The following is a 27,240-nucleotide window of genomic DNA, read 5'->3' as shown; positions in this document are numbered from 1 at the left end:
ATAATATAACATTTTATAAAGATAATAATAAAGTATTCTGTTAGAACTCAATGATTATCCTAATTATATTTTAGATTTTTTATATTTAAAATTAGATGTTTATCATGTATTTGATTGTATTTATCTGCAGTTAGTTACACGAATTCAGATATGGGATGAAATCGAATAGAGATGAAATCTGGTTTAAGAGTTTTAAGAGTTTTTAAGAGTTTTAGCTAAATGCTTTATAATATAGTATAGATATTATCTCCAGAAATGTTTTCCTACGGTGGTAATGTATGTAAATTTATATTGGCCGCTAAACGATGTCATTCGTAACCAAAAGAAGAATAGTAGAATGAAATACAAAATAAAACGACTAATAGAGAAAAACAACGATATATAACATATGTCGTACGATTATATCATAAAGCCAAACAATAGCCATGCATTATACGTAAAAGGAAAAAAACGAGAGCACAATCAGTTATGCCATCTATTTACGGAACCAATAAACACCACTCTTCTCTGCACCTTCATCCGGTTCGACATAAATGCAGTTCTTTGTTTCCCTCCAAAAAGCCTTTAGAATTGGGGTATCATCGTATTTGTAGTAGTCACCTAGGATGGGTTTGACAGCCTTTGTCGCCTCTACAGTATGATAATGTGGAATAGTTGATATCAAATGGTGAAGCACATGAGCACATGTTACATCATGAAAAACATGGTTCAAGATTCCGTAATCTCTGTCAACTGTCGACATAGCTCCTCTTAACCAATCCCATTCTCTTGAATCGAAGTGAGCAAGAGAAGGATGACTATGATGCAAAAAAGTGAAGAAGATGAAATGAGCATTCATCACCAGTAAAGGTGCGCCATAGATGCAAAACAACCATGTTGCACCTGTGGTTGCTGCAATCTGGTAAAGTGCGTAGATAGCTACAAGCATTCCAGCATTAGAGAGCCAAACTAGTTTGCGCTCACTGTCATTGAACAACGGACTTTGTGGGTAGAAGTGGCTTACAAACCCATCGTATGGCCTTCCATGAATATTGAAGGTGAAGTACATGGGAAAGCTGAGAAGTAACCTAACGAAAGTCATGAACAAGTTGCCGAGTGGGTTGTTGAGAATTTCAGAATAGAAGGTATCGGCCTTCCTTTTGGGGATCCATACCTCATCGTATTCCATTGAGTTGGTGTGTGCATGGTGGCTACGATGACTATATTTGAAAGAAAAGTATGGAGTGAGGAAAGAGGAGTGGACAACGAAACCAATTGCATCGTCAAGCCACTGATATTCGCTAAAGCTATGATGGCCCAAATCATGACCTATGCTCCATATACCCATAAAACTACTACCTTGGCAGAACCAATAAATGGGCCATGCTATGTAGGCAAGGGGTTTAGGGAGAAGAGGAATGTAATTTGATGCGAGTTGGTAAAAGGTAAAGCAAATGGCGATGTCACCAAAAAGGTAGTACAAAGAACGTGGGAGATCTCTTTTGAAACAATGTTGTGGTATTGCTTTCTTGAGATCACTGATCTCAAATGGAGGTTTTTGGGTGGGAACACGTTTGAGAACATCTTTTTCAGTAGTAGTATCATTCATCCGACCACCTGCTCCCATCTTATCGTCTCCAAAAGCAAACAACCTGTGAAAGAAGAAATCACTAAGAGAAGTTATGATGCAATATTCAAGTTATAAGCGAAACTGAAGTACCATTTATAATTGCTTCTGAGGTAAGTGAAAATGATTAAACGGTCAAGGTATGTGGGCTACTTTTATGAAGATAGTATATTATTGTTTTCAATGTTTTTTAGCTTTAAATTACTAAAAGTATAAATTAAATATCCAATTATTTGTAACATCTGATTATTAAAATAAATATTAGACGTCGTATTCTTCTTTTTTAAATAAATTCATGGTGTACGAGATGCTACATAAAATGACAACATAGAACTTATTATATTTATTTATGGATCCATAAAATAAAACAATAACGTAGGTGATTTTAGTTGACCACGTTTTTTGTTTAATTAAGTCACAGTGTAAGGACAAAACACCATTAGTTGTGTCATGTGTGTGGTTATTAATTATATATTTAAATAAAATAAGTTGTGTTCTATAAAGGGCATGTGAGTAAGGGAGAAAAGTTAACAAACAAAAAGTAAGGGGTATACAAAGGAGGAAGAGATATAAATAACAATTACTAAATTAATTTATCAACTACAGATATAATCACGTGCATAATCATATCAATTACATTGTTTTTAAATTGGAATAATACACTAAAATAGTTTCTTATTATATTAAAAGCAATTTTTCCTAACAAAATCATCAATCACAGTGACATGTTATCACAACAATGCAAATTGATCAATTTCAAATATGCAACAAACTTTTATTTGGCATCAACTTAATTAAAAAGTTATTTGATTGCTTTTATTAAATTTTGAACGGATAAAATTGATTATATAAATAAACTTTAATACATATAATACACACACACACATATATATATATATATATATATATATGAATTCATTCAAGGGAGAACTGACTAGTTTACGGTAACCGTGACATCCAATCTCAACCATAAATCAATAGATAAATTAAGAAATTTATAAATTTGGTAATTTTTAATTAAAATTTTAATGCAAGGACATTTTAGATATTTTTTCTTCTCTCTCCGTCCCCGTATTCCGGCCTTCGGCCATCGTCTCCGGTGATACTACAGTCTGATACTCAAGTACATATAAGATGCATTGTAATACCACTATGTTACATATCTGATCGACCACACAAATGATCTCAATGTGAACCCAAACATATATAAGATGCCTTGTGATACCATTATGGTATCATCGGAGGACGGTGGCTGGAGGCCGGGGGACGGAGAGAGAAGAGAGGAGAGAGGAGATAGGAGAGAGGAGATATGAGAGATGAGAGAAAATACCTAAAATATCCTTACATTAAAATTTTAATTAAAAATTACCAAAATTATAAATTTCCTAATTTATCTATTGATTTGTGGTTGTGATTGGACCCCACGGTTACCACAAACTAATTAGTTCTTATTTGATTATATATATATATATATATATATATATATATATATATAAAGAGAGAGAGAGAGAGAGAGAGAGAGAGAGAGGGGCATTCAAATAAAAACCACACAATTTGTACAAACTGTGAAAACCACATTCAGTCAATCATAATTTTTCATTTTGTTTATTTTTTGTAATTATTGGAGGTTGATTAACCATTTTTATTGTAGATGGTGTTAATTATGGATATTATCATCTTCATTATTTTAATTTTAGAGAAATACATGAAACAGTTTTATTAAAATTTCATTAAATATTATATGAAACAATTTCATAACCATATATGAAACAAATTCATAAAAAAGTATTATATGAAAAAATTTCACAAGATTAAACAATTCAATGAAAAAATTTCATAAGATTAAACAATGAAATTAACGTATGATAGTAGCTTGTACGTTTGTACAAATGATGATGGTTTTCATTTGAACACTCTTATATATATATATATATGTATATATATATATGTATATATATATATATGTATATATATACACACATATATATATATATATATGTATATATAGGGATTAGTTCAAATACTAACCAAGATTTTTGTGTTAACTTTATTAACCAAGCTCAACCAATCATATTCCATCTTTTCTTTATGTTCACATATAACTCATATATTAATGACAAGGGTAATTAAGTAATTTGTCATTTATGTAACTCCCAAATAATTAATTGGGAGTTGCAGATCTAAAAATCTTAATAATTGATGATTATATAATATTGATATCTTTTTATACGTGATCATGTTTTGTAATTTTGATTTATTATATCTATAATGATATTGATTTTGTAATTGTTAAAGAATTTCCGATTATAAAGATTTCGATATCGTCCGAGTAATATGGATAAACCTATTGGAAAACAGATCGACAACAATGAGAATGAAAAGGTTAAAATCGTCTACGACTAAAATCAGAATTCAAATTCATATGTAATTGTTAAAGAAATGTTCACAAGTGTTCATATTGTGTTCAYATGTACACTAGCTGCATATTTGAACCAACTATATATATATATATACTCCAAATACGTTTCTTTACAAATATCAGGAAAAAAATGAGCATCTAAAAACCTAAAATAGAACCAAAAAACTATAAAGGTGATGCAAATTTTGATTACAATATTTGTTTTGTTAGGCAAAAATTAATTAATTTATGATTTACTAAATTTAATCGAACATTTATATTAATTATAAAAACTGAAGTGTATCAGTTGTTTTCTTTTGGCTTTTGTGACTTTGTCATTAAAAAAATAGTAGAATATATCAATACCATCAATAAAAAGGTTAATATTATAATAAATTAATATAAAATACAACATGCGGATCACACAGGGCTAAATAGGCAAAGACCAAACGAGTCGCCATCAATTTACGAAAAGACGTAATGACTTAAACCTTATGAGAATATTAATGATGTTTATTTAATGTAAAAATTAAACTTATACTTATTTATTGTATAGATAATAAAAATATATTATATAATTTAGATAAAATTTTTAATTTAATTATTAAATATATTTTTGAAACTTATTAATTAATTAGGATATATGAGGTAGACCATTTTTATTTTTATTCACATTATATGGAATGGTTATGTAAAATCATAAATAACAGATTTTTCTAGAATTTGTTTTGACAAATCCAAGTATTTTATGTATATAATAACCAATTTGAAATTCTTTTAATCAATATATTATGTTTTTTTAATTTTTTTTACCATCTTCTTTGTATTAGTTAATATATCATATTATTTGAAATTTGTTTTAATTATATTTTAAAATATTATAATTAATTAATTTTTGAAAATGCTATTTTTAATTATTTTATATTCTTATCAGTTAGTTTTATCAAAATGATTTGTTAATAAGCTAGCCTATCAGCTACCCGCCTGTTTATAAGCTAACAGTTAACTTATCAGTTGTCAAGTAGTTGTACTAACTTATGAGCTAGCTTGACAAAGATAGTCTAAAACAGACAACCTAATATGGTTCCTAGAAAGAATACAATAATTGATTTAAATTCTAGTTGACTATGTAAATATATAAAGAAATCTACATAACGATAGTTTATATAAATACTTCAAAACTTCATACATAGCAGTAGTTGTGTGTTTGTGAATTAATTAATAAATAAATGGCACATACACACAAAACTTCACAATGAGAGTTTATATAAAATTTCATAACGATAGTTTGTATAGAAATCTATTTTATAGATTACATTTATTTTTTCAATATCAATAATAATTATCATGTCAATAAAATATATAAAAAACCAACAGAAATATTATTTCACACCAACTTCTATAAAAATAACAAAGAATGAGGTTATTAGAATAACTCAAAACTCTCTCTAATAATGGTTCTTTTAAGAGTAAGAAGAAAAGTTAGTTCAAGTGTCGGTCCTTAGCACTAGAGAGAGAATTAGAGGTCTCTCATGCCTTAGGATCGGAACCTGAATGATAGTACTAATGTGGAAGGATCAAATGTGGCGATAAAATAAAAGAATTGAAGAGGGATGATATTGAATGATGTTGACTTGGTTTAGAAGACTTGGTGCGGTAAACCCACGGCTCCTAATATCTCTCAAGGGTGGTTGAGTAGGAGTTAAACTCTGGTGATGGATATAATCATAAAGGGCAAGTATCATCACCTATTCTCCTTGGTTTTCTTTTGAGAAGTAGAAGCAATGTCACATTAAGTCCAACCAATGAAGCACGTAAAGAAAATGTTGGTGTTCATATAAGCCCAAGAACAAGCCTATTATGCAGAAAGTTTTGGAGAAGAAACCATCGTTTAAGGTATGATTCTATACAAATATTTTATGTTAATATAGGTTCAGTATCATGAGATGTTAAGGAATGAATTAGTGGATGAATGAATGTTGAGAAATAGACCTTAAGCCCATGGTAGTAAGCAAAGATGCAATCATTTACGTTGTGAAAAAAATCAATAACTTTCATGTCATCTGTAAAAATCGTAACAAATCGTTCGTTTATCTAAATGAAGTGTGCAATAATTAAGTTTCTGAAAAGCTTGAGATTTACGATTTCTGATCACGTGATAGAAACCTAATTTTGGTTTTAAGTTGGCCAAAATTGTGAGTCTCTCAAGCTCGTCGGATTTTTGACAGCTTAGCGCAAGAATTCTATAAAAATGATATAAAATCAAGTATACCTTCGATCAAGGTGACCCTTGACTTTCTGGAATCATAAGAATTTTATCTAAATGTTATATTTACATATTGTGATCTAAAAAGTTCTGGAGAATAAAGAAATAGTTGGATTTCATAACACGTTCACGTCTAGAATAACTATGGTTGGTTCTAGATGACTTAAAACTTAAGGGTTCATTCGGATAAGAATTATTTGCATGGTATTTGACCTTGTGGGTCTAATATGATATATAGGTGTAGGTTTACAAGAATTATGTGTATTTATGTTTTATTTTATCTGAATGTGCAAAAGGTTATTTAATCTTCTAATATCTTAATTAAATCTATACATATCTTATCAAATTTTATATATAAATATAATCATTTGTCTAATAATTAAACTTATACATAAAATATAAATTTATAAGATGAAAGTTAAAAAAAATAAGAAAAGTGTATATTAAAAATCATTGTAAATGAAAGGAGTATATATGAAACTTTAAACTAAAAGCATTTTCAATAGATTATTTAAAATGGAGAATCAAATGTTAAAATTTCTAAAAAAATTACATTTATCTTCGATAACTTTCCTATGTTAAAGAATTCACCATTGATTATAATATATATTAAAATAGTTCATTTATATATTAAAAAAATATTTCTCTCTCTAAATATTTATCTTTAAAGTTTGGTATTGGTGATTTTAATTGATAATCATTTTTGGTGTTATTTCCATACTTGGAAGAAAAATTATTTTCTTTATTTTGGAAATAATTTTTAACAAGTTTTTAGAATAAAATATTGGCTCAAAATCCTTATTTTTATTCATTTACTTCATTTTAAAAAAGTTGTTGGAGATACTTTAAAATCAATGAGTTGGTGTAACCTCTTTTTGTAATGTTGATCGAGTGACGTAATTAGACCCAAATTTGCAAAGCGTTTAAAGAAGACCCATTTATACGAAGAATGTTGAAAATGTACCCTATTTTACAAATGACTCTAAACCAGGGCCGGCCCTGGCCACGTGCAGCCCGTGCGGCCGCACAGAGCATCAAAGCTTAAAGGGGCATCAAATTATCCTTTATTACTAGTTTTGAGTTTAATAATTTAAGAATTTGACCACTGAACTTTAACTATAAAAACAGGCCCAAGGCTTAGTAGTGATGAATACTGAATGCATATCGTTGGAAAAAGTTGGAAAAGTTTTTGTTTGTATAAAGTTGTTTGTATGAATTAATCTGTTTGTATAAGTTGAAAAAGTTTTTGTTTGGAAGAGTTTTTTCATAAATGTAAAGAGCGTTTTTTTAGTTGAAAGAAACATGTTTGGCAAAAAAAATTGTTTTCTATAAAGTTCCCCCTAGAAGTTTAATGGATAAGTCACTTTCTATATCATTAAGCCACTACGAAACAGTCATGCATAGTTGAGAGTTGAGTGAATAAGTTGTTAGTTCCATTAAACTTATTAAGCTGCTGACAGATAAACGTTTAGCCTTTAGTCGTCAGACCTGTAACTTTTAAGTTTTTACTTTTTGCTTACTATGACAACAATTTGGATCTAATTTACTATTTTATTTAAAAACTAATTATAGTTTTCCTTGTCTTTTAAGTTTCATATATTGAAATAAAGTTTTTATTTTGTTAATTTCAATTTGGAAAAGGGAAAACTGGAAAAGAAGAAAACACGATCTTAATCCATAATTTATCATTTTATCATTTTATATTTTGTATTCGGGATTTTGGTTTTTATGTCCCCTCCATTGTATTTTTTTTTAATTATAGTTAATAAAAATCAACATCAGGATGAGGTACTTAGTTTGAATATGTTATAAACTCTTTAAAACATCGCATATTTCATTGTTTTATTGACTTACAAAAATAGGCTTAGGGGCATTTTTTATTATTTTCGCACAGGGCATCAAAAATTTTAGGACCGACCCTGCTCTAAACGGTACTGTGGTTGCTCTAAGTTAGCACACCAACTCGTAACTCACTTTCGATCATTGGACCAAATTCAAGTTTTAAAATAGAATTAAATTATAATAGTATTAAATCAAAATCCCTATAGTTAAGGGAGTAACAGAAAATATCTTCATTAACATATATCATTACAATGTTATATCATGAAACCAGCCGATAACCATTATTAAGGAAAGGGATAATAACATACACAAACAAGGGATTACATATCCAATCATCCATCAAGGCTTCACTCAAGTATATGTATGTCGTATGGTTTACGGAATCTACCTACGGAACCAATAAACACCACTTTTCTCTGCACCTTCATCTGGTTCCACAAAAATACATTCCTTTGTTTCTCTCCAGAAAGCCTTTAGGATCGGTGTATCATCGTACTTGTAGTAGTCACCTAAGATGGGCTTGACAGCATTGGTGGCCTCTACTGTATGGTAATGTGGAATAGTTGAGATCAGATGATGCACCACATGAGCACAAGTTACATCGTGGAAAACAGTGTTTAAAATTCCGTAGTTTCTATCGACCGTGGATAGAGCACCTCTTATCCAATCCCACTCTCTTGAATCGTAGTGAGCAAGGGAAGGATGGCTATGATGCAAAAAAGTGAAGAAGATGAAATGAGCATTCATAACCAGCAAAGGAGCTCCGTAGATGCAAAATAACCATGTTGCACCTGCGGTTGCTGCAACCTTGTAAAGTGCATAGATAGCTACAAGCATTCCAGCATCAGAGAGCCAAACTAGTTTGCGCTCGCTGTCATTGAACAACGGACTTTGTGGGTAAAAGTGGCTTACAAACCCATTATATGGCCTTCCATGAATATTGAAGGTGAAGTACATGGGATAGCTGAGAAGTAACCGGACAAAAGTCATGAACAAGTTGCCGAGTGGGTTGTTGAGAACTTCCGAATACAAGGTATCAGCCTTCCTTTTAGGGATCCATACCTCATCGTATTCCATTGAATTGGTGTGAGCATGGTGGCTACGGTGACTGTATTTGAAAGAAAAGTATGGAGTGAGGAAAGAGGAATGGACGATGAAACCAAGTATGTCATCAAGCCATTGATATTCGCTAAAGCTATGGTGGCCCAAATCATGACCTATGCTCCATATACCCATAAAACTACTACCTTGGCAGAACCAATAAACCGGCCATGCTATGTAGGCAAGGGGTTTAGGGAGAAGAGGAATGTAATTTGATGCGATCTGGTAAAACGTATAGCATATGCAAATATCACGGAAGAGGTAGTAGGAGGAGGTCGTAAGAGATCGCTTGAAGCAATGCGGGGGTATTGCTTTCTTGAGATCACTGATCTCGAATGGAGTTTTTTCTGTGGGAACACGTTTGAGAACATTCTTGTCGTTGATAGCATCATTCATCCGGCCACCGGCTCCCATCTTGTTGTTCCCAAAGAAATGAACCTACAAAATAAGATATCAACACATTAATTCATACATACATTTAGAAAAAGAAATTCTAAGTGAATCTGAAGTACCCAAAAATATATACATACCTGTAAGAAGATGTAATGAGCTGTTTTGCTTCAAAATTAAGTGAAAGTAGTGTAGGTTTTATAGTTGGATTTATGGGACCTACACACTCATCTATTTGCGCATGTAACATCCATCACTTTGTTGTTTTCGTAGAATAATTTCCATTTCAAGTTTGGCGGCTTTTCTGAATATCTAATTATATACATAAAATATGTATATGGTTTGTTTATAAAATTATGGTAATTTTGAGAATTGTTGTATCTTTTGATATTTTACATCATTTTTTTATTAATAACTTGGATTACTGTATTAGTTAACATAAATTTGTTTTATAATATGTTTGTTTCATATATATTTGTTTCATAATGTGTATATTTTTTATGCGTTTGTGAACCAAAATACATACGAAATAAATACATTGTAAAACAAATATATGTAAATTAATATATTAAATTATAGGCTTAGATGGAAACAAATATCTGAAACAAAAATTATGATAATAGTTTTTACATATCATAATATATAAAATTCTAAAACATTAAACTCATGCATAATTATATATAGTTTTATGTTAGTCGTACTCGGTAGTCAATTTTAGTATTATATATGCATGCAACCACTGGTGTTTTGTCGTAACATTTTAGTTTGTGAAAGTCATTCTTGTTTAATTTAATTAATGCATCCAAAAGTTTGGTAGTTAACATCGTCCTGATGATAAAGAATTCAACTTCTAAGTAGTTGTGTAGGATATTAGAGCCAAATAATAAATGCCACAATCTTTTCATTCTACATAACTTCAAAAATACAATTTATTATTTACTGATTGAATGTTTACTTATTTTTTTAATGTGAATAAAATTAACAAAACACATCAAATAAATTCAAAATTATATTTTTAAATGAATTTAAAAAACTAAATTAAGAATTTAGAGTGTGTTTTGGCATAATTCAAAAGGAAATATACGTTAGTCAGGGCTGAATCTTGATTTATTAGCTATACATACATATGTACAACACACCCACAACTGGTATAGGTTTTCATAAAATCTTGCCGAACTTAGAAGCAAACTAACGAATCTTTATAGCAGAAAATATTGAACATTCACAACAAAACACTGAACTTTTGTAAGACTAAACGTTCACATGAAAAAAGATCAGACATTCATATAAAAGAACACAACAAATCTTCATAAAGAAAACCGCAAGAAACATTCTTTAGTATAGAAGAAAATTTTAATATGTGAGAAAATTGGTTTATAAGGCACAAGATTTTAAATCTTTGGAAGTGAAGTCAAACATGTTCGTTAGATGAAATTGAATCTTTCAAAATGCTTCAACATTTTGTTAAGCGATGAACATCATTATCGCTTTTTCTTTTTATAAATTGATTCTTGATGACATGGACATTTCTAAGCAACTAAAGAATTATTGAAAACATTTATTATCCAACTAAGTTAAAATATGTTTGATTTTATATATATATGAGAGCGTTCAAATAAAAACCATTCAATTTGTAAAAACCGTGAAAACCTCATTCAACCAATCATAATTTTTCATTTTGTTCATTTTTTTGTAATTATGAGATTGATTAACCATTTTTATTGTGGAGGGTGTTAATAATGGATATTATCATCTTCATTATTTTAATTTTAGAGAAATACATGAAACAGATTCATTAAAATTTCATTAAATATTATATGAAACAATTTCATAACAATATATGAAACAAATTCATCAAAAAAAAGTATTATATGAAACAATTTTACAAGATTAAACAATTTCATGAAAAAAATTCATAAGATTAAACAATGAAATCGACGTATGAGGATGGTTTTCATTTGATCGCTTATATATATATATATATATATATATACACACACACACACACACATTCAAACGAGAAGTTAACTATTTATGATTGTAGATACCTTTCTGCATGTGAAGCTTCATGGCGTATTTTTGGGTACTATGTTCATTACGGGACTCCTTCTGTTTTAAGACTTCCTTTCCAACAAGTGGTATTTGGTACTGAAGATGATATTGAAAATATCCTAAACAGACCATCTGTGGCGTCCTCAATGGTCTTACCTTGGATGAATTTTAATCCAATTTATCAAGAAGCACGAGAACTCACTTACGTTGAATTCCCTAAAAAGTTTGTGTGAAAATTGGAGGAGCGACGTTAGGATCGAAGGAAAAAAGGCTTCTCAATTGGACGGATTCATTCAGTTTCTCCTACTCTATGAGAAACATATTATTTAAGAATTCTTTTGAATAAAGTGAAAGGTCCTAAATCATTCGAAGACATTCGTATAGTAAATGGAAAAATATTTCTTACTTTTAGAGGTGCATGTTATGCTCTTGGACTTTTAGAGATGACAAGGAATATATTGATGTCATTGAAGAAGAAAATTTAACCGCATCTGGTTTTTATCTACACTTCTTATTTGTAACCATGCTGATTTCAAACAGTCTATCTAGACCTGAGTTTGTTTGGCAAAAAACATGGCAATACTTAGCAGATGGCATTCTCTACAATCAACGAATTGTTTTAAAGTCTCCATGTATGTTAATTGTATATCTTAAGTATAGATTTATACAAGTATTATCTAAATTCTAAATAATTTATTGTATTTGTATTTGTTAACTATTATGTTCTTGATCCTTAAATTGTATTTAAGTTTAATTTTATGTATTAATTGTTTACATTTATATTATATTTTTACAGATTTATCTCTCAATGAAGAACAAGTGAAGAACCTAACATTGTTTGAAATTGAAAAGATTTTGCTCCGTAACTATTCCATCCTGAGAAATTATCCTGATAATGATTGTCTTGAATCTTCAAACAACCGTTTGATTACGGAAGAGCTAGATTATAACCATCATAATTTACGTGATGAGTTCCAGAGGCTTGTAACTGCTTTTAACAAATGAGCAAAAAGGTATTTATGACGAAATCATGACCGCTGTTGAAAAGAACAAAGGTGGTGTGTTTTTTGTTTATGGGCATGGCGGAACAAGTAAAACATTCATATGGAAGACATTGGCTGCAACAATAAGATCTAAAGAAGAAATTGTTTTAAACGTCGCTTCTAGTGGTATTGCTTCTTTACTTCTTACTGGTGGCAGGACGACATACTCTCGCTTTCAAATCTCTCTCATTATCAATGAAGATTCTCTTTGTCACATAAAGCCAGACAATGATGTTGTGAAGTTAATAAAAAAAGACTACTTTGATAATATAGAATGAGGCACCAATAGTTCATAAGCATGCATTTGAAGCATTGGATAGAAGTATGAACGATATTTTCAATAGTCGACGCATTAGTGACTCACAAATGCTTTTTGGTGGCAAGGTAATTGTTTTTGGAGGAGATTTCAGACAAATTCTGCCGATTATTCCCAACGCAAGTAGACAAGACATTGTAAATGCGTCGTTAAGCTCATCTTACATTTGAGAAAAATGCAAAGTCCTAAAGTTAATTAAGAACATGAAGCTAACTGCAAACAGTGAATATTCTGAAATTGAACAAAACATGGGATTTTGCAAACTGAATTTTGGACTTAGGAGAAGGCAAAGTTGGAGGTGATAATGATGGTGAGGCAGTTATTGAGATACCTCATGATCTTTTCATTACTGATTCAGTCGATCCTATATCTGCATTAATACAATTTGTCCATCCCTTAGTTCTTGAAAACATCAACAATTCATCTTTTTTTCAAGAAAGGGCAATACTTGCACCAAAACATGAAGTCGTTCAAGAAATAAATGATTGTTTGCTATCATTGTTCCCAGGAGATGAAAAGGAGTACTTAAGTTCAGATACACTATGTGAATCAGAGCAACTTCACGTTCAGTTTGATAAAACTTTGTACTCTCCTAATGTCTTAAATGGTCTTAAATTATCATGGATACCAAACCATAAGATTTTACTAAAAGTTTGTGTTTCTATCATGTTACTAAGGAATATTGATCAGAAATTTGGATTATGTAATGGAACTAGACTACAGGTGTTATCATTGGGAAATCGGGTGATAGAAGCACAAATTATATCTGGAAGCAATATTGGAAGCCGGACATTCATCCCAAGAATGTCTTTGACACCTATAGATGAAAGGATTCCATTCAAATTTTGAAGGAGACAAATTTCAATTGATGTATGTTTTGCCATGATTATAAATAAAAGCCAAGGACAATCATTATCAAAAATTGGTTTATTTCTAAGACAACCGCTCTTCACCCATGATCAGTTATATGTTGTTTTATCTAGAGTTAAAAGCAAACAAGGTTTGAAAGTATTAATTATGGATGATAATGGTATTATTGGCAGTAGAACAACGAATGTTATATATAAAGAAGTGTTTAGTAATCTATGATACATGGTTGTTATTCTATTAATATTTTAACTACTTGCCTTCACCTAATTTCTTTTACATTTTGTTATAAATTTTGTTTTACAAGCTTTTAATATTTACTCATGTTATTATAGATTCTTTGTAAAATGCATACTGCTTTCATTTAATTCTTGCAAAATACTCAGTGTAATGCACGGGTGGGAAGGAGACTAAGCGGCTCTGCATGTACTATGCAGAAGCTCTGTGTCTGGAGTGAAGCTCAAAATCAAGCACTTAACCTTTTTGGCGCTTAAGCCTTGATCTTCCTTGGAATACAGCACGGGCTCCTTACATGAGATACTTAACTCTTGAGTAAGAGCTCTGTCCCTTGATGTCTTCTGCATGAGAGATGTTGTTCCAGCCCGGTTGAAAAGACTAAGTCCTAAAGACTACAATAAAAGACTTCTTACTTACACTTTTACAAGATGTGGTCTAAAAATCTACCCCTAAGTGTAAATAAGACAAACTCTTACAGGAATGAAAATACGAGTCTCATTGAAGCTCTACATGTAATATGCAGAGGCTCTGTATCTGGAGTGAATCTCTGCATCAAGCACTTAACCTTTTTGGCACTCAAGCCTTGCTGTTCCTTGGAATACAGCATGGGATCTGTAATTAAGACAGACTCTTACTTATACTTTTACAAAATATAATCTAACAATTTCCCCCTAAGTGTAAATAAGACAGACTCTTACTATAATGAAAACACGAGTCTAGTTGAAGCCAGAGGTGAAAGACAACATTTGTATTACATTAACTATGTAAGTTTTTTTAGTAATCTATAATACATAATTGTTATTCTATTAATATTTTAACTACTTACTTTTGCCAAATTTCTTCTAGTTTTTGTTATAATTTTGTTTTACAAGTTGTTAATATTTACTCATGTTATTATACATTCTTTGCAAAATCCATACTGCTTTCATTTAATTCTTGCAAAATACCCTGTGTAATACACGGGTTCGAACCTAGTATATATATATATATATATATATATACATATACATTCAAACGAGAAGTTAACTATTTAAGAACACAAAAAAAAGTCGTTAATATAGAAAATCACATGTGATCTTATATTAACGCCAAAAAAATGGAAGCGCACGACTTTTGAACCTGTATGATTTTGTACATGAATATATATATATATATACACACACACACACACACATATATATATATATATATATACACACACATAATCATGCATGATTTTGTACATTAACAACATTTTTCTTGTGTTTTTAAACTGTTAGGAACGTTTAGATGACTGTTTTTTGACCCCCCCCCCCCCACCTTTTTTTTTTGTCTTTTTGGCCTTCTAAACAATATATATAAGTGTCATGGAGTATGGTGTAAGATACCAACTTACAACAAGCCATTTACTTTTAGGCAATTTTAAAAATGCGACAACACTTTTATCCGATATTTATCATCCAACGAGTCCTTTACTTTTAAATCAATTATATATTTTGGTAAGTAAGATTGCACAACAAATAACATCACGATTGAGGAAGGTTGATAAGTTCAATGAAAAAAAATTGTTAAAATATTTTATGAACATCTCATTTTTTTTTCTTTATGTTGCGGCGTTAAACCCGTATTTAAATGTTATCGGTGTTGAAGTTTTAATTACACAAATATGTGTGATATTTGGTTTAGATACGACTACGGATAATTCTTTTTCAACAAAACAAAGACGTTTGTTTAATCGTAATTTTCAAGATTTATTTGATCATTATAAACATTTTTATGGTGGAGGAAACCAACAACAAAGCTCTTTAAGTCGTGGATTTACGGGTTCTAGTTCTTCTAGTGGTCATCGCCAAAGTCGGAAAGAGTTGATAACTAATTTAATGAACGGGATTTTAATCAAGTAAAAAAAATAGATTTGATAACGATTTAAAAGAACTAAATATGTATGTGCATACTAACTTTGTGGTCGTATACCCCGCAAATGATGTCGAAGATTTTAAAAAAATTGATATATTAGATTTTTGGAAACAAAAAACAACCTCAATTACCGGTTTTGACATGCATGACATGTGATATACTAACAATCCAAGCTATTAACGTAGCTTTGGAGTCCGTTCTTTTTCTTAGTGGCAGGACCATTTCGGTATGTCGGACAAGACTAAGCCCAGAGTCCGTGGAGGGTTGCATTTGTTTGAAAGATTACTTGGATAGCGTCGATATAATTCAACACACGACATCGTTAGAAATGGAGATTGAAGAGGTGGAAGAAAATTTGAAAGAAAATGAAATCGCCATGGGACTAAGCATACTGCCAATTACCGATACCGACAACACTTTGCCAACTACTGATACCGACAACACTTACTCACAATATGACGATGACGAGGAATTCGACATTGATAACCTTGATAACCAAGAGGTCATCAAAAATTCAAGAGACCGAAACTATTCAAATCAATCCGACATGAGATACCGATGATGAATAAGTGTATTTTCAAATAATTGAATATTTGAATGTAATTGGATATTTGAATGTAATTTTGATTATAATAAAATGTATTTGAGTGACCCAATTGTAAATTTTATAATGTATTCAAAAAATCTATCATTAAAAAAATTAAAAAATTAATTTTTTTTTGGATAGGGACCGGTTATCATAACCGGTTATGGATAAAGTTAAATGGGCTCAAATTTGATGACCGGGACTAGTTATGAGTATCACCATTCCGGCTTGGGATCGGCTTCTGCCCAACCCAGGACCTGATTTTGGCCATCATTATTCACAACCATCTTCTCGCCTTCCTAGGAGAAGACGCTTCGAATTTCGGCCTTCTATCCCGTGTTTCCCATACGCATCCTCCTCCATCATCTCCTGTTCGCCTGCATCCTTCTCCACGTATTGGACGATTCTCTGGTAAGCCGAACCAGTTGAAGCTTTGATCCGATGCTTCCTCCCCCGGACCAAAACAGAAGCTTTGTCTTCATCCAATGTTCGTGAAAGGATGCTCTCTGAGTCTTGTATGATTTCGACCACCGATATTTTGAAAACTTTCTTGTCAACTCTTATCTCTAAGCCTCCTTTTATCCAGGCAGCATGCTCGGTTAGAATGATAATTGTCCCTTTATCTATGGACCACCGATGACCTTTGCAGTTTTCTGAACATAACACTTCCCCCTAAGATTTTTGCTATGTTTGAAAACACCTCATCATCCCAAGCGTCCAAGGGGACTCCGTATATTGAGAGACAGGCTAACCTCTTGTCCGATTTACAGTTCTTGTCCCAAAATGCCAGGCCGAGTGACCATTCAATTTGAATAGCGACGCTTTTTCTCGGAATCTTCGAACTCTAGTTGGAAGAGCATGCCTCCTACATACTTTATCCTTATGTTCGAGAGGCCTTCTGCTTTTTTACCTTGTCTAACGAGCTCGCTTCCCCCATCAAGGATCTTCCTAAGCTTTCTCATTGTGAGGGGTATGATAACAACCTCTTTTTTATCATCCTCGCTTATTCCCATAGGATGGAGAGCCCTTCGCGTTGCTTGTAACAACATCCACGAAGGACCTATTCTAAATCACATTCTTGTCTCCGACTGGTTATTTATTTTTCTGAAGAAAGGGGTGTTCCTAGATTCCAAGAAACTCTCTTCTGCTTGCTTCTTCCGGTTGAGTCTAGCCACGTTGGCTCTTAGCCTCCTAGAACCCCACCAAACCTCATTGATTTTTCTTTTTAAGTCTCCCACATTCGACACTCTCACAAATCTTGCAAACCCGAATCTCTTGCCTGAAACACTCATCTTCTTTTGTAATGAAGATATCCACTAAGCTGCCAATTTTTCGCAGTTCTTTCCAAACTCTCGCTTCATTAAAATCTTTTGGGAAGTTCGTGATGAAGAAGTTGGTCGCTTTACCTCCAAGGTTGTCTTCTGCCAAGGGGCAAAAGGCTCTCATCTCCCTTATCGCTCTCCACTCTCTCGCCATGTTTCCTAGATCACTGATTCGAGTCCTTTCAAAGTTACTGATATTTTCCAGATAAACTACATACTAATGGGCATAAGGATTTTCAATAATGGTGAGGATTTTTTATCCAAAACTAGTTCAACATGTTACTAGCAGGTTTATGAATGGTGTTCATGATTTAAAAATGCTCATTAAAATGTCTCACTTAGCCTTTAGGCTAACTTATAATGCTTATATATGAGATTAAAGATTCGGAGTCCGATTGCAACAAAAAAGGACTATTGATAATTTGGATATGAATAATGTAGATGTGTATGATATATGGCCAAGTATGTGGAAATTTTGGGTTTTTAATCTATAAATTGGATAAGCCTGAATGCTGGGGAAACAATGTTAATAGTCTTTCTTCAATCTTCAATGACATTTGTATTCTTAAATACAGAAGACTTTAAATTGACTTTGTGTAGCCAAAAAGAGGAAAACAGTAAAGAGAACCATAATGAAACTAAGTAGTAATAGCAGAATTCCACATTGATATGTGTGTTATAACATGTATCATTAAAATTATATCGTAAAACAATATCGAATATGGAAATACGGAATAAATCCACATAGATATGAATACATTTATATCACGAAACCAACTCGTAATTGATAAATGGAGATAAAACTCAAAAATAACAAGGTAATTAGTTATGACATCTACCTACGGAACCAATAAACACCACTGTTCTCTGCACCTTCATCTGGTTCAACAAAAATGCATTCCTTTGTTTCTCTCCAGAAAGCCTTTAGGATTGGTGTATCATCGTATTTGTAGTAGTCACCTAAAATGGGTTTGATAGCATTGGTGGCCTCAACTGTATGATAATGCGGAATAGTTGAAATCAAATGATGCACCACATGAGCACAAGTTACATCATGGAAAATAGTGTTTAGAATTCCATAGTTTCTATCGACTGTGGATAGAGCGCCTCTAATCCAATCCCACTCTCTTGAATCGTAGTGAGCAAGGGAAAGATGGCTATGATGTAGAAAAGTGAAAAAGATGAAATGAGCGTTCATAACCAACAAAGGAGCCCCGTAGATGCAAAACAACCATGTTGCACTTGTGTTTGCTGCAACCTTGTAAAGTGCATAGAAAGCTACAAGCATTCCAACATCAGAGAGCCAAACTAGCTTGCGCTCACTATCATTGAACATTGGACTTTGTGGGTAAAAGTGGCTTACAAACCCATTATATGGCCTTCCATGAATATTGAAGGTGAAGTACATGGGAAAGCTAAGAAGTAACCTAACAAAAGTCATGAACAAGTTGCCGAGTGGGTTGTTGAGAACTTCAGAATACAAGGTATCMGCCTTCCTTTTAGGGATCCACACCTCATCGTATTCCATTGAATTGGTGTGAGCATGGTGGCTACGGTGACTGTATTTGAAAGAAAAATATGGAGTAAGGAAAGAGGAATGGACGACAAAACCAAGTGCATCATCAAGCCACTGATATTCGCTAAAGCTATGATGTCCCAAATCGTGACCTATGCTCCATATACCCATAAAACTACTACCTTGGCAAAACCAATAAAGTGGCCATGCTATGTAGGCAAGGGGTTTTGGGAGGAGGGGAATGTAATTTGATCCGAGGTGATAAAAGGTATAGCATATGCAAATATCACGGAATAGGTAGTAGAAAGAGGTTGTAAGAGATCGCTTGAAACAATGTGGTGGTATTGCTTTCTTGAGATCACTAATCTCGAAAGGAGTTTTTTCGGTGGGCACACGTTTGAGAACATTTATGTCGGTGGTAGCGTCATTCATCCGACCACCGGCTCCCATCTTAACGTTGAGAAAAGAACCTGCAAAACAAGAGAATTAGTATGCATTGGTGGATCCATTTGAAGCATGAATAAAATAGCTTGGATGTCAAGATCAAGTAGATACCTAGAAGAGAAGGTTGAGCTTCGCTATGTTGAGGGTGTGTTTGCGAAATAGTGGAAGCCACGGCTGATTTTATACATGAAGTTTGGATGCTTATTTATTAATTTATCTTTAAACATTTTTTTTTGTTGGGTGTTATTCCCCTTGGTACTTGCAATGAGCGAGTGTTGACCAAATTACGTACTAGTAATAGTATATTTCCATGTGCTAGATTAATGCATTTCGTTACATTATTTAATTTGATTCTTCCTGCTACCCCCTGAGATAATAATCGGTCAAGGTTGGGTGCTTACAGCCACAGCTATTTTAGATCAATATTTGGTTCTGGGTCCCATCTAATGAGCAGTTTAATTTGGTTGCTTCATTTTCGTTGTTTATCAAGAGTCACTACTCCAATTTGTGTGCTCCTAGGTTATTGGCCAGATAACAATATTGGGTCAACTTGTGAGTGCTAACTTCCAATTTCTTGGATATGTATCATCATTTGTTTATACATGAGGTCTCGAGTTCGAGCCTCACCYGAGGGTTTCTTCCTTGGGGATTTGGTGAAAGCAGCCCTATCGAATTAATTAGGGGGTATAGTGGAGTGGGTTCGATCCGGGGTCCCGATAAAGTCAACCGTGATCAAACCTTGTGCCTCTACCGCTGAGGCGAAGCCGTTAAAAAAAAATTTGTTTATACATTCTTTATTATATATATATATATATATATATTGATTTAAAATCATTTAATAGAATTAGAAAGTGCATTTTATCATTTCGATTTGATATAATAGATTATGATTTTAGACACACAATCTAAAGAATGGATTTTTTTAATATTGTGAATTTAAAGTGACATTTAAATAAATTCAAAAAAAAAATAGTTAAAAGATAAATTTAAATGTGGATAATGTTAATTTAAGTAAATTTCCCCAACCTTCCATCTTTATTTGCTCATGGTATATATGTCTGCAACTACTAGCCTTTTGTTTTTACTTTAATTTTTACACGTGGACTTCGTCATTCTTAACAAATGATATTAATTTACTTTATTTTTTTTATTAAATTGGTTTTTTTATTAGTAAAAAATAATTTTTATTGTGGTAATTTGGATTTTTTTTTTAAAAATGTTCAATTTAATATCTGAATTAAAAAAAAACGAGATTTAAAATGAAAAATATATTTTATTGCATTAATTTTTAAAAAAAACGAATTTTAGTTAATTTTTCTATAATTATTTTGCAAGTTGGTTCCCCAAAATAGGAATCAGGTGCTAGTTGGTTCTCCAAAATAGAAATCAGGTGCAAGTTGGTTCTCCAAAATAAGAATCAGGTGCAAGTTAGTTCCCCAAAATGACGATTTTGAAAGTTGGTTCCCCAAAATAGAAATCAGGTGCAAGTTGGTTCCCTAAAATAACGATTTTGAAAATTGGTTCCCCAAAATAAGAATTAGATGAAAGTTGATTTCAATTTGATACAATTTTCCCTTTATTATACTTTATTGTAAAAGTATCCTTTTAATATTTATATAATATTTTTGTTAAAAATATTGATTAAAAAATACCTGTGGGATGTAAAATATTTAGAAAATATAACCTCGTTTTTGGTAAAAATGTATCGGTCCATGAGATGGGTCGATAGCCGCCAAGATGGACAGAAATAGAGTAATTTTCTGAATCATGGACCGAATAAGTTGATTAGTTTTTGGACAGCGGAAAATAATCAAAACATGCATTTTTGTAAGCCAAGCCACGATATGTCGATAGACTAGATATAATGCACAAGTGGTCTGTCATATACATACAAAAGATTGGTGGTTAGGTAAGTACCTTGACTGCTTACTGTGAATAGTGCAACGCAATCACAAGCAAACAAACTACTCTTAAAGAAATTAATATTAAACAAAAAAAAAACTAAGCCACCAGCCCAAACCCCAACTATATAATGTACCCTCCTTTCGTCTAATTCCACAACAAACCAGAAGAACAGCTCAAAGCCTCTCTTTAGGTATCTATTTGGTCTTTGAGATCTAAACCATTTTGTGCTTCACATGAATTAATAAATACACACTGATTTCTTCTCTTGCAGGTTCTTTTCCTTGAAAACGGAAAGATGGGAGCGGGTGGCAGGATGAACGATGCTACCACAAACGAAAATGTTCTAAAACGTGTTCCCGTCAAAAAACCTCCATTCGAGATTAGTGATCTCAAGAAAGCAATACCACAACACTGTTTCAAACGTGATCTCTCACGTTCTTTGTACTACCTTTTCGGTGACATCGCCATTTGCTTTACCTTTTACCAACTCGCATCAAATTACATTCCTCTTCTCCCTAAACCCCTTGCCTACATAGCATGGCCAATTTATTGGTTCTGCCAAGGTAGTAGTTTTATGGGCATATGGAGCATAGGTCACGATTTGGGCCACCATAGCTTCAGCGATTATCAATGGCTTGATGATGCAATTGGTTTCGTAGTCCACTCCTCTTTCCTCACCCCATACTTTTCTTTCAAATACAGTCACCGTAGCCACCATGCTCACACCAATTCAATGGAATACGATGAGGTATGGATCCCCAAAAGGAAGGCTGATACCTTTTACTCTGAAATTCTCAACAACCCACTTGGCAACTTGTTCATGACTTTCGTTAGGTTACTTCTCAGCTTTCCCATGTACTTTACCTTCAATATTCATGGAAGGCCATATGATGGGTTTGTAAGCCACTTTTACCCACAAAGTCCGTTGTTCAATGACAGTGAGCGCAAACTAGTTTGGCTCTCTAATGCTGGAATGCTTGTAGCTATCTACGCACTTTACCAGATTGCAGCAACCACAGGTGCAACATGGTTGTTTTGCATCTATGGCGCACCTTTATTGGTGATGAATGCTCATTTCATCTTCTTCACTTTTCTGCATCATAGTCATCCTTCTCTTGCTCACTTTGATTCAAGAGAATGGGATTGGTTAAGAGGTGCTATGTCAACAGTTGACAGGGATTACGGAATCTTGAACCATGTCTTTCATGATGTAACTTGTGCTCATGTTCTCCACCATTTGATATCAACCATTCCACATTATCATACAGTAGAGGCGACAAAGGCTGTCAAGCCCATCTTAGGTGACTACTACAAATATGACGATACCCCTATCCTAAAGGCTTTCTGGAGAGAAACAAAGAATTGCATTTATGTTGAACCAGACGAAGGTGAAGAGAAAAGTGGTGTTTATTGGTTTCGTAAATAGACTACAAAACTAATGCTCTGTATACATCCAAGAAGCTCCAATAATTGTGCCAATATTTGCACTCCAATCTTCATCTTGTAACTGTTTTATGCCCTTTTTCGTGTGAACCAGGGTTCCATGAAATATGTTAGTTGGAATATATTCTGGTACTAGTTTTATTTTCGTGTCATTTGCTTTTCTATTTTAATGATGTGAAACACTTATCAATTATCATACAAATAGATATTTTCACTATATTTTTTTATTGTTATTATTTTCATGCTTTAAATGATCAAGTCATGTATGATTTGACCCACATCACGTATCATCCACTTAATCCAACACAAAAAAAAAAACTAATCACATGTGATTAGTAACATAAAAAATCACAATCATAAGTGTAATGCTAGAATATCACTTGTAATTAACTACATAAAAAATYACAWTCATAAGTGTAATGCTAGAATATCACTTGTAATTAACTACATAAAAAATTACAACCATATGTATATCATAACTAGTGATTAACACCATTAGATCATAAATTAACCAATATTGAATACAGATAAAAACATATAAACTAGATCAAGCAACAATTTAGATACATTTGATAAACGGATTTGTACGTGGTTTTGAAATTCCTGAAATATGATATTAACAATATCATTGTTTATCTACATTACGGTTAAAAAATTATCATAACGATTTGGATATATTTGATAAACGGATTCGTATAAGGCTTGGAGACATCAATTAGGGGTGTATAAAACCATCGTACTGCTCAACTCCTTTAATCCAATCTACTAAAAACCCAATTAAACTTAACCCGTCAAACTGTCAACCCGATAAACCGTCAATTAATAGAGTTGAAATTGGGTTAGCCAACTCAACTCAACCCAACCCAACTCACTAACCCGCCGTTAATATATATAACTTTGATTAAATTTTATTTATATCTATATGTAAATATACAAATCTATTATATATATATATATATTAGTGTTTATTACATATCAATAATGTGTTAATTTTATATAATGTTGTTGAGCTTACGTTTGTATCAGTTATATTATAGTTTACCAAAAGAGAATCACCACTAAAAAATGATGACAAAGAATCTAATTAATAGGACAAAATTATCGTAATCATTTTTGCAACAACAACAAATGGATGTGCCAAAAAATATGAATTATGTTGATAGATCATGGATGACGACTGAATCTATCAATCAAAAAGACTCTCATTTATTGTTGTTCTTTGGTTGATAGAAAATATTAATAGTCATAGCATTTCACTATAACAACATTAAGTTTGTTGAATGTCTAAAATGTTTAACATCCTAATATAATACTTTATAGGTACATACCTTGTATCAAAAAGTGTTAAAATATATTTATAGGATGCTTTTGAGTGTCTTAATAAGTTTATAGGACACTTGAAAATAATAAAGTGTGATATTAATTATTTTATATGACACTAATAAAAAAAAGTGTCATATGAACATAAGTTTCTATAAATATATGAGTTTATAGGACACTTCTCAAAATTGTTTTATAAAATAACTAATATGACACTTACTTTTGAAAAGCATTCTTAAAAAGTTTGTTGAAACGTCAAAAAACGTCGTATAAACTTTTTGTAACACTTTTATATATGACAACTTTATAGTTTGGTCATCTAAGCATCTCAGGTCACCACAGATGGGTGGAGAGGTTTGTTTTGCTTGTTCAAAAATAAGATCCAATTGGCCAGCATCAGTAGTAAACGAATTCAACAAAAGTAGGTCTTGAAAGGTCCCAAAAGGCTTCAAATTTACAATCTCTTTTCCTGATTTTCTTGAATCGATGATCCATTTTTCTTTGATCGAAACCAAACCCATCTTTATCACTTTTGCCGTTTTGCGCAACACCCATTGGTCCATTTTTGCTGTTGTGGTTGTTGTTGGTCTCTCTGATGGAGTTCTCTATAAAGGATATGTGAACCTGGGGTTAAAATTGACATTTATTTTTAGTTGTGTTTTCTTTTGTGTTTTTAAGGCATTGATACATATGAAGGGATGACATATTTTGGCTAAGGGGAATTGTATTGGAACAATAATAGTTTTCTTAAATACTTTTTTGGAGTTTAAGGTTTTGGGATTGAAGTTTGATCTTTGGGATTTTTTGTTTTATGCTTTTTTCATTTATGTGTTCATACGGTTTTTACATGAACAGGTTTCATTCCATCTCTAACGATCACTAGAATTTTTTTGTTGGAGAGGTGAGACATGAAAGAGCAGAAAAAAATTCTCAAATGATACATATTGTTCATGAGAAAAAATTTCCACGGATACATATTCCACTTGGAGTTGATTACATAGAATTATTCGGCATCTTCAACCTTTTCATTTTTCATGTGTATAGGAGATTTACCATTTTCATTCACTCTATCAGTTACAACTTTCATTCTCTATAATATTGATGAAAGTGGTATTGATCCGATTAGATTGTAGCATAATTTTATTGTTGCCGTTGTCAGGTTGTATAAAGTAACTAACTAAATTCATAAAACAATTAATCTATTTTTAATCATGATTAATTAAAAATAGTTGAAGGTCATAAAGACAATCTTTTATGAGCATCTACCGATTAACCAGAGTTTATATTTTCTTTAAATCTTAATTTCTCAAATGCAACATTGAAAACATTTATTTCTATATAACAACTTGAGAATCAAAACTAAAATATAGATTTTACTGCCTCTTTTACTAGTTACAATTTCATATGACGATAAACAATATACAAATGCTCTATTAGCATTGTGGTAACCTTTGAGAGAGAGAAATAGAAATGAGACTTAAGATAAGAATAAATCATGAAATTACAAAAGAAATAGAATCAATTTTAAATTAAGATTGAAATAGTAGTAGACTGAATGACTTACATTTAATAATATATGTGTACATCGTCCATGAAGCTTTCATGTTCTTCAACATGTTCAAATATTTTCATATCTAATTTAAACAATAGAATAGGTATAATACCAAATAACAAATCCATACATTTGATTGATTAAATAAAGTAAAAGAAATGTGAGAGAAAAGTTTTTTGACAACAAACCAAAACATTAGGTAGCCAACTAAAAATGAAAAAAATCACCAATGTGGAATAAATAAGAGAAAATGAATAGTTAATTAACATAAAAAGAAAATAAATAGTTAATTAATATTAATTGCAATATGCGTGTAAAAGTACAAAAATCCTCATACTTTTGATGAAAACATAAATTAAATATGCGGATATAAATGTCTTTAACATATTAAACATTTTTAAAATAAAAATTTGAGAAAATTCAGAAACACCATTCCCACCTCCTAACAATGTTATGTAATTCCTCTAAAGTTTTCCTTTAAATAAATATATCTATACAGCGAGATATATCTTGATTTTAATGTTCTGTTTTATTATCTGTCTCCATCGATGTTATAATACGGTTTTATGTGTTTTTGAGAAAACGATAATGTTTTTATTTTTGAATAAAATATACATTTTAAGATATCATAAAAATTTGAAAAAAAATAATATCGAAATTGGTATCAAATTAACTATTTAAAAGTTTTTGTTCTTTTGTGTGATTTCTTTTTACTATAATTTAATTTAAGGTTAATAACGAAGTTATTTATTTTTGATTTAAGAATATAATTTTTTTATAAAGATAATAATTAAGTATTCTTTTAGAACTCAATAATTATCTTTATTATATTTTAGATTTTTTATATTTAAAATGAAATGTTTATCTTTTATTTGATTATATTTATCTGTAGTTACAAAAATTCAAACATAAAGTTTTAATAAGTTGTACTTACGTACAATTTACTTGTAATATTGAATATTAAGTAATGTGCATCAATAAATAATACTTCATGCATAAAAATATTTTTAAGAGTTTTTGTCAAATATTTGATAATATAATATAAATATATTTACAACTAAATAAAAGCAAAAAGTTTAAAATAAGCAAAACAAAAATCAAAAAGCATAAAAACTGAACATATACATATACATATAAG

The 27,240-nt window shown here is 31.5% G+C and overlaps 4 protein-coding genes across 4 annotated transcripts in view; 1 reads left to right on the top strand and 3 right to left on the bottom strand.

Annotated features, from left to right (window-relative positions):
- Positions 1 to 9,769, bottom strand: part of LOC112521908 (delta(12) fatty acid desaturase DES8.11-like) — a 15,312-nt gene extending 5,543 nt beyond the window's left edge. Inside the window, exons 1-2 of the mRNA XM_025130914.1 lie at positions 9,744 to 9,769; positions 8,501 to 9,651 (exon numbers count right to left, since the gene is read on the bottom strand). Of these exons, the coding sequence (XP_024986682.1) occupies positions 8,501 to 9,627 (1,127 nt within the window). The 5' untranslated portion in view covers positions 9,628 to 9,651; positions 9,744 to 9,769. The remainder of the gene's footprint in view (positions 1 to 8,500; positions 9,652 to 9,743) is intronic.
- On the bottom strand, positions 362 to 1,649 carry LOC112521909 (delta(12)-fatty-acid desaturase-like). Its single transcript, XM_025130915.1, has one exon. The coding sequence runs from the start codon at positions 1,604 to 1,606 to the stop codon at positions 476 to 478; it is 1,131 nt and encodes a 376-aa protein (XP_024986683.1). The 5' UTR covers positions 1,607 to 1,649; the 3' UTR covers positions 362 to 475.
- Positions 9,770 to 18,642: 8,873 nt separating the features above from the next.
- Positions 18,643 to 19,888, bottom strand: LOC112521958 (delta(12) fatty acid desaturase DES8.11-like). The gene has a single exon (XM_025130982.1). It carries the CDS (start codon positions 19,886 to 19,888, stop codon positions 18,758 to 18,760), a length of 1,131 nt encoding a protein of 376 aa, XP_024986750.1. The 3' UTR covers positions 18,643 to 18,757.
- Positions 19,889 to 21,939: 2,051 nt separating this feature from the next.
- LOC112521640 (delta(12) fatty acid desaturase DES8.11-like) lies at positions 21,940 to 23,378 on the top strand. Its single transcript, XM_025130615.1, has 2 exons — positions 21,940 to 21,977; positions 22,059 to 23,378. Exon 2 carries the CDS (start codon positions 22,083 to 22,085, stop codon positions 23,211 to 23,213), a length of 1,131 nt encoding a protein of 376 aa, XP_024986383.1. The 5' UTR covers positions 21,940 to 21,977; positions 22,059 to 22,082; the 3' UTR covers positions 23,214 to 23,378.
- Positions 23,379 to 27,240: the final 3,862 nt, after the last annotated feature.

This window comes from Cynara cardunculus (assembly GCF_001531365.2).
Source record: "Cynara cardunculus var. scolymus isolate 2C chromosome LG 11, CcrdV1, whole genome shotgun sequence".
Lineage (NCBI taxonomy): Eukaryota > Viridiplantae > Streptophyta > Magnoliopsida > Asterales > Asteraceae > Cynara > Cynara cardunculus.
Note: the sequence above shows the minus strand (reverse complement) of the source record. Positions and strands in the feature narration are given on the sequence as shown.

Coding starts and splice junctions, on each gene's coding strand:
- LOC112521909 (XM_025130915.1), bottom strand. CDS start 1,606: ATGGGAGCAGGTGGTCGGATGAATGATACTACTACTGAAAAAGATGTT.
- LOC112521640 (XM_025130615.1), top strand. CDS start 22,083: ATGGGAGCGGGTGGCAGGATGAACGATGCTACCACAAACGAAAATGTT.